The sequence below is a fragment of the Oncorhynchus mykiss genome, chromosome 12 (assembly GCF_057628025.1).
Source record: "Oncorhynchus mykiss isolate SJ-2025 chromosome 12, ASM5762802v1, whole genome shotgun sequence".
NCBI lineage: Eukaryota > Metazoa > Chordata > Actinopteri > Salmoniformes > Salmonidae > Oncorhynchus > Oncorhynchus mykiss.
The window spans coordinates 25,828,503-25,837,628 of record NC_143033.1 but is presented as its reverse complement, the minus strand read 5'-3'; the positions used below and the strand labels follow the sequence as shown (position 1 = coordinate 25,837,628).

Sequence of the window (9,126 nt, the reverse complement as noted above, 5' to 3'; positions counted from 1 at the left end):
ACTGCGAACCGGCTGACGGTAACTATTGCGTTAAAAGACTGCACTTCTCGACTGCCCTGCATCGACACTGTACAGTAAACTGGTGAAAAGCTACTGACATTCTCGTTCAACCCTTCATCGGACAGTTCACCAACTCTAAACCTGCATATCACTGAGTGGTGAGTAACCTACAAGTCCCCTGATAAAATACATAAATAGACCCGGGTCTGTACATCTTTCCTCTCTCGATGAAACTGTTTGTCATCTGAAGCCACCGGTGTGATAATGAAGGCAAAGTAGCTTAATGTGAGCGCATTATGACCAAACTGTTACTAGCCGCGACAGTAACCTATCCACAGTTGTGGATACACGAGTAGACAGCGACAATGTATCAATTATGTTAGGGATATGTTTCAGGTGTAACCAAACTGGTCACATTGATTTACGTTAATGTCATTATTTCTCACTGTGGATAGTTATAGGGTAAGTGGCTCGCATACGCTATCGTATTGCAGACATTATAGGCTACTGTGATATTGCCGGTTTGTATTTAGTTTATATCCTTTAGTTTTTAGATTGTCTACTCAGTGTTTGCATGCATGTGCTTCTCAATGCAGTGCCATGCGGCACGAAACGCACGGGGAGGATCAGTAGCTTAGTTGATGTGTAACAGTGAGGCTGCAGTGAGGTGGTCAGGAAGGGAATGGCTCTTGAATCAGCAACCTGATTGGAAGATGATGATTCATACACAGATTTATAAATTGTTTCGCTGTGACAGCTAGCTATATTCTTTGGTTCCTCAGGACTGTACTGGTGTAAAGGGGGTCTACTTCAGAAACACAGAACTCCTACTGGTCTCTTTTCTTCGAGCACATTTGTGAAGGGTCCACAGGGACACACTCTCTTTGCATTATTAAGTGCATTATTAAGTGCCATATCCTTCCCACCGACAACCTGCAAATAATAGTATTTGTCACATCAATGAAATGTTACACAAGACATCAGCATACCAACTTCTTTTGGAAACCACATAATAACCTGCTTTAGAAAAGTGTCCTCTTAAAATCACGTGTCAGTGTAGTGGTTTTGAGAAGTTTCACACAGAGAAGAAGCAACATTGTTATTTAATGAAAGGCAGCCTCTAACACGTGATACCCTCACTACAACAACAGTGTCGGGTTTCTTCTACCTAGCTCTTGGTGATTTTAAGTTAATTGACACATTGAAATGCATTGCTTTGTAAAGCTGACTCATACCCTCATGTTCTGGATAAACATGCATGACACATTATATTTCACAGGTTTGTTGCATGTCATGAGGGTTTGTCTTTAGCCATGGGCATGACACCTGATCTGTAATGATATCTCATTGCCATTGTATTGGATGATTGTTGGATTATTGCCTAAGACTTACTTACCTCTCTCCTCAGGGCCCCTCTATTGATGACATTCCTAACTGTCACCCAGATGCTTCCATGACCAGGGTTGAAAGCCTGAATTGAAACCTCACTTGTGTATGGAACCCCCCTTGTTTAAACCTACACAAACCAACCTTGAAGGGGTTGCTATTTGGAGCCAAATATGTTTCATCTGATCAAGAAAGACAAAGACAAGGATGAGAGGAAGAAGGACAAAAAGGACAAAAAGGAGAGGATGTCCCAGGCAGAGCTGAATAGTCTGGAGGAAATGAGCCAGCGACGGGGCTTCTTCAACCTCCACCGAGGAGGCTCTAAGCGGGACAACAAAGGCAAGCTGGAGATCTCCAGCCCCATCCCTATTAAGGTAGCCAGCAACACAGAGCTCAGCCTTACTGATCTAGATGCTGATCGCTTCAGCAACCGTGGCAGCATGGTCCTGGACTTGGGCCAGATGAGTGCCGGCAGCTCCAGTGATGACATCAAGGGGGAGTGGGGACAGGATCCCTGTCGCACCTCTGTTAAGGAGCGAGCGGCAAAGTTCGGCAGCCTGGCAAAGCAGAACTCCCAGGTGGGCCAGGTCATGAAGCGCTTTTCCTCCCAGAAAAACAAAGAGGATAGTGTCTCTGAGGCCTCCACACCAAGCTCAACACAACCATCTCCCCAGATAGAGAACAAGGTGTTTGACCACCACAGACATTACTCCCATCTGCATCGCCAGGGCCATGGCAGGGCTGGGAAGAGGGTTCATATCCCAGAGGTGGTGGAGAAGACCTTCCCGGCAGACCTGCAGCTGCCTGGCGTCTTGGCGCTGCCCATGCCCGAGCCCAGGGAACTGGAGCTACAGCGCCGCAACACAGGAGACTTTGGATTCTCCTTGCGCCGCACAACCATGTTGGACCAGCAGCCTGATGGTGGGGCCTACCGCCGCGTGGTTCACTTCGCTGAGCCTGGAGCCGGGACCAAGGACCTGGCGCTGGGGCTGGTGCCTGGAGACAGGTTGGTTGAGATCAACGGGCACAACGTGGAGAGTAAGAGCCGGGACGAGATCGTGGAGAAGATCCGTCAGTCTGGGGACTCGGTGAGGCTGAAGGTGCAGCCCATTGTGGAGCTGAGTGAGCTGAGCCGCTGCTGGCTGAGGAACAGCAGAGAGGCCTACGATGTAAGTACCTAATTTAGCATGATTGTTCAACATGATCAACAATGTTATAGCAGTCCATTTGAAGAACCAGCCTGACTGAGCTGCTGTTTCTCTGTGCGATTCATGTTGCTGAGATATTGCCAGTAATAGATTCCACATATCAGTGGTGTCTTTGCTGCTGCTGATGATGATGTCATCGAGAGAATTTGTGAAGGTTCTGTTGGGAAAGGATGGTTCCTTCCGAATGATTGTGGGTTTTTAATTATCTTACAGATTGACTACTGCACATGTTACATACTTTTATCGGATGCTTGCCTCTTATGTAACCACACATCTTCATGGTTCCACAGTCATGTCACAGAGAGGGTGAATGCCGGGTGTGAGGAGATGCCTCATTTGGAGAGGCTTGATGACCCTGTTCTGTGTGCACTGTATGTAATCCCCCCCCCCTTGACACCAAACAAAGGAGAGTTGGAGAGGAGTTTTGTAGGACAATAGCACAATGACTACATGGCCATATGCTCTTGAAATGACAAGTCAAGGGCCAGTTTTCTGTAAAATCTCATGACATAAGTTTTTGGTTCCAAGTTGCACTGCAGTAGTTAAAAGAGAAGCATATTGTTATGGTTTTCATCATGATTTTATGGACTTTTGGTCATTACTATATGTCTATTTTACAGTGTGTTAGTTTGTCCATTGGAAGTGTGGATACAAGCTCTGTTCTGAACCTCCCACTTCTAACCTTTCAACCCCACACACACTCCCATGTTCCTGTGTAGCAGGTCTTTCTACTGTTATCTCTCTGGCAGGACTCGTCTGTCACTTCTGCAGCAGAATATCAATATTCTCTCTTCATTTCTCCTTATTAGGGCCTATTCTCAAAGATCATTCTAAAATAAAGCAGTGGCATTGCATGCCCATTTGTCCTGTAGAGATTTAGGGACATCACAAACTCAAGTAAGGACCTTGCAGATTCTTTGCTGATTTGTTCCATAAAGAAAGGCAGCGGTGGCAGGGCTTCAGCAGGAGTTTGAGTAAAGGGTAAAGGCCTGTGAAAGCTGGTCATCACTCAAGTCTCCAGACAAGATGAATAGGAGGAGGGTCTCTAAGCCTTTGCCACTCCCTAGACTGAGTGTAAGTCTGTATCCTGGTTCACTGCTGCTAGGGTGATTCTGAGGTTCTACACATATGTGTACCCAGATCGCAAACACCCCCTGCTGGGCCAGGTGAGTGGGTATGTCAGTTAGGGAGCTTAATACCTACAACCCAGCAGGCCCATGGCCTATAGTTACAGATGTCCCACTGACTCAGGCTCAAGAGAGAGCACTGACTGGGGTTTTATTGGCAGGTTCAATACACCAAGCAGGTCTGGACTGGTCTTATGATTTACACCATGTGCTGTAGTTGAGCATACCCCCATTGACCTAAAAATAAAAAAAACATAGATTGAATAATTTTTCGTCTGTGTTTTCATAATGTTCCTTCAATTTTCGAGAGGCTGAATGTATCTCATAGGAGAAAGCATCTGAGCGAGTGAAACAGCGCCCCTCTGTCTCCATGTGTAGGCCATCTATCTGATGATGTCTGCTCCAAACCAGTATGACATTGTTGCCGCCCGTAGCATTGTATGCAAGAGAAAACAGTGAGGATCTGGCCTCCCATGACAAAAAAAAGCATTAAAATTGCCATCAGCATTGAGCTGAACTGTGAATGGTCCTGGCGCACCAAAAAAACAAAACAAAAAACAAATGTACTAAGTTAGCCATGGATGGAGATAGGGAATTGGACTTGTGGTTTTACTTAATTCTAGGATAACAAAAAATAAAAGTGTGTACTGTATGACCGAGTGATATACTGTTTAATCAACATGAGAGAGAGGAGGATGGCATTGGTGAGTCAACATGTTTTTCTGCTTGCACGAACACACACACACACACAAATCAGAACAATGGACAGCCACATATTCAGCTTACATTGATTGGACTAGATTGTTTTTGGTGTCTTTTAGTTGTCAGTGTTTTAGACTAAGCAGAGGTGATTTGATGACGGTGAAATGGTGCTGGAATAGTAGAGGCAGCTCCTGTTTCCTTTGCGACTTGCAGTAACTCTCTGTGGTTCTAAAGCAATTGTTATTTAGTTGTCCAACGATATCGGAAACATTAACTTGCTAATGTTACTGTACATGCAATATGCTTTGTGGTCTTCACTGGACAGAGGTTCCTATCCGGTTCTGTGATAAAAACAAAGGTTTGGTTGAATTTATTCTGCTACTGTCTTATTGTCCCAGCCTTTTGGCATATATATCACAGTTGCAAGGCATATGAATTAACAGGTTAAATATATATTTTCTTGGGGGGGGGGTTGTGGCTTGGCTTCCCCAGTGATTTTACCCACGCACCGTTACTGGCATATCCATTTTTTTATATTTGTATTGTGGACATCCTCCACTGTTCCTCTTTGGACAGCTTTGGGTTTGTATTGAGCTGTCATGGGAATGTGACCTTTTACAGATGGTTAAAGCATCTGGAGGGGGAATTTAACTATGTGTTTATCAGAGTTTAGAATGGATTGGGTAGATGGATCTCTGAGTTCTAAAGAGAGGATCTTCTCTCTGGTTCCTGCTTTCTCGCTGGTTCCTGTTCTAGCTGGTGAACTATAATCATCTGTAGCCACCAAGTTGTGTGATTTTAATTTACTTCATAATGTACAAGCCAACCAACTGAATAGTACCTGTTGCAATAGATATATAATTTGAGAGTATTTATAGTATTAAAGTCCATTTCCTTATTTTTTGGCAAGGTGTGTGGAATGTTGGTTTTCTGCCTGCATTGCCCAGTACTACAGTCAATCTGAAGTCTAAATTAAAATAGAACTGCACAGAAAACGGCACTATCCATTTGACATCCCAATTCCTCAAAAGTAGTCAATAAGCTATTTAAAAAGAAATATACACAGCTCAAAAAAATAAAGTGAACACTAAAATAACACATCCTAGATCTGAATGAATGAAATATTATTAAATACTTTTTTTGGGGGGGGGGGGGCGCTAGAGAGCGTGCTATGGAGTAGACGTGCTTTGCTAGAGCTCCGCTCCATTTTGAAACAAATTAGTATTTATCTTAACCTCTCACGACCTATATCTTCAAACAAATATGACAAAGGGAAAAAGCACCAGAAAAGGGGGCGCTAAACAAGATAATTTGAATGAGATAGACAACGAACCAATTTCAACGTCGCCAACCCACGAGGAGTTAGCTGAAGAGGCTAGCTTCCAAGAGTCCCCCACAGAGCCTACGCAAAGTGACATACTGGCTGCCATAAACTCACTAAGCAAGAAGGTGGACACAAGGTTGGCTGATATCTCAAAGAGTATTGGGACTTTGGCCGAAACTGTGAAGGCAACTCAGAGAAGGGTGCATGAGGTTGAGCAGACGACAGTCGATCACGAGGCCAGGCTACAGGACATAGAGAAACAGTGCGCAACGTTAAAAAATGACAACAAAACCCTGAAAGCCCGACTGGAAATGCTTGAGTCTCATTCAAGACGCCAGAACATCCGAATATGTGGCATCCAGGAGGACACTGAGAAAGGGAAACACACTGAATTTGTCTCGGAGCTGATACCGGCCCTGCTGGGGAGCGAACACTTCAAAACGGCCATCCTGATCGACCGCGCACACAGATCTCAGGCAACGAAGCCGGCCAAGGGCGGGCCACCAAGGCCATTCATTGTACGGCTGCACTATCCCCAGACCAGGGATCTCATCCTCAAGCTGGCTAGTCAAAAGTTCCCCCTTAACTTCAACGGAGCCAGGGTGTCTTTCTACCTAGATCTTACCTTGGAGGTGAGGAACCAACGGAAAGAGTTTGATGAGGTACGCAACAAATGCAGGGCGGCCAACATCCGATATGGATTCCTCTTCCCAGCCCGGTTTAAGGTGACAGTCGAAGGATCAACACGTACGTTTGACAACCCAAAAGAGGCCGATCTGTTCTTGACAAGCAAGCTCCCTGGCTGAGGATACAGAACGGCTGTGTCAGCCGGCTAAATGACCAAATACAGGCCAGGAATGTGTTTGGATTTCCGGGCTATGTCTTTTCGATTAGAAGATCAGAATTTGGGACTTATGATTGGTGAGATGTTGTGGCTAATATAGCATTGTTTGGCACATCATGTTTTAGCGCCACTCACCTCCTAACGTGACAGTCAAGTGTTAAGTGTTATTTAATATTAGCGTATATGCGGAGCATCTATAGACGACGAGTTAGTTCAAGCTGTATGTCTAGACACCCTAAAGTTTGTGTGTTAGCCAAGGAGTGCTTCGTTTGGGGAAGTCACTCAGTAAAGGGACGGGAAGGGGGATGGGGTCTGTGTTTTATGTTCACGTTTATTATTAGTACAGGTGGCATGACAAGCTCCCGCACGGCGGGACAGTTTTTCTTCTGAGTTTTGTATGACAGCAACAATTTGCTCTAAAATAAGAAATGCCACATAGTGACAGAGCACAGAGTAGACCAGGTGGAATAAGGATAGTCAGCTGGAACTGTAATGGCTTAGGGCATGTGGTGAAACGAGCTAAGGTTTTTTCTCATCTTAAATCACTGGGTGCTGACATAGTGTTTCTTCAAGAAACTCATCTTAAACGCTCCGCTCAGGCCAAGCTACGAGTCGGCTGGATCGGTCAGATATACCAGTCTAACTTTGATGCAAAAGCGAGAGGGTTAGCAATTCTGATAAGGAAAAACATTCTGTTTGTTTACTCATCCTCGATTTCAGATCCTAATGGTCGGTATATTATTGTGGATGGTACACTGAACTCGAAACCAGTAACCTTGGTCAATTTATATGGACCCAACTTGGGATGATCCATTATTTTTTTCAAAGGGTATTTAAGGACATACCAAATATCTTGGATACAAGTGTTATTGTTGGAGGGGACTTTAACTGTACGTTAGATCCTCTTTTAGATAAACAGCTATCAAGGTCACTTCAACAATCAAATGCCAGTGTCTGTCTAAATACATTGATGACAAACCTTAACATTGTCGATATTTGGAGACTGACGCACCCAACAGACAGGGATTACTCTTTCTTTTCATCAGTTCATAAATCATATTCCAGAATTGACTTTTTTTGTTGGACTCCAAACTAATCTCAGCAGCTGAGTCGGTTACCTATCACCCTATTCTAATTACGGACCACTCTCCTGTGTCCATGGTGCTGAAACTCGACCAAATGTCGACAGGTCGGCGACCGTGGCGCTTAGACGCATACCTGCTGAAAGATGAGGCTTTTTGTCAGTATTTGAAGGAGCAGATTGCCTTTTCCCTCTGAACTAACGACACGGGATGTTGACGACTCCACCCTTTGGGAATCTCTAAAGGCTGTGATTAGAGGTTACATTATTTCTTATACATCAGAGAGGAAGAAACGCGCCAATACTAGGCTAAGAGAAATTGAAAGAGAGTTAGGGGAACAGGAGAACGTTTTTAGGACGAATTCCTCGTATACAGTCCTTGAGAAGATCACAAAGTTAAAATATGAATACAATACCATCCTTTCGAAACGGGTGGGCTCTTTACTTGCTAGAACGCAACAAAGTTATTTTGAACTGGGTGACAAACCACATAAATTATTAGCAAGACAGCTAAGGCATGTACAGGCATCTAGAGCTATTCACAGAATAAAAGACAAGAAGGGTAAAATAGTAACAGATCCGCAGGATATTAATAAATGCTTTGTGCAGTTTTACTCAGAGCTATACCAATCAAAATGCGATGCTACTGATCCACAAACTATGGAACGCTTTCTGGCTGAATGTGGACTTCCTAAACTAGACAGGGGGGCAGCTTCTGCACTTGATGCAGGGATAACTTTGGAGGAAATTAACACAGCGATAGCACAATTTCCAAACAGCAAGGCCCCTGGGCCCGATGGATATGTAATAGAATTCTATAAGAAGTACTGCGCCAGTCTAGCTCTCTACTTATGTTGCGAATGTTTAAACAATCCAAAGAAAATGCCAAACTCCCGCAAAAACTGTATGAGGCTACAATAGCACTGATCTTGAAAAAAGATAAGATGACATCTCCATGGAATCCTTATCGCCCCGTGTCGTTACTCCTCATAGAAAACAAGGTGTTGACAAAGATATTGGCAAACCGATTGAAAACATATATTTCTGACATCATACACCCTGCCCAGACAGGTTTTATCCCGGGCCGACATATACACTACAATTTGAGACGTCTTTTCAACGTAATGTATCACAATCATAAGGTTGAGGCAGTGGTAATAGCTCTTGATGCAGAGAAGGCGTTTGACCGGATTGAGTGGAAATATACGATGTCGGTTCTGGAGCACTTCGGATTCGGAAAGGAATTCATTAATTGGATAAGAATTATTTATGCACACCCAATGGCGTCCGTGGTAACCAATCAAGAAATGTCGCAGTCATTCCGCTTGTTCAAGGGGTGCCGACAGTGGTGCCCTATTTCGCCTGCTCTCTTCGATATAGCCATGGAACCCCTTGCTACTCGCATTCGGGCATGTGCCGATATAGCTTCTGTTAAAATAAAGGACACACAGCAC

General features: G+C 44.3%; 1 protein-coding gene across 1 annotated transcript in view; it reads left to right on the top strand.

Moving 5' to 3' along the window:
* Nucleotides 1-9,126, top strand: part of LOC110537246 (unconventional myosin-XVIIIa) — a 108,995-nt gene continuing 99,869 nt past the window's right edge. The window contains exons 1-2 of the mRNA XM_090192061.1: nt 1-158; nt 1,409-2,555. Coding sequence (XP_090048187.1) covers nt 1,560-2,555 — 996 coding nt within the window. The 5' untranslated portion in view covers nt 1-158; nt 1,409-1,559. The remainder of the gene's footprint in view (nt 159-1,408; nt 2,556-9,126) is intronic.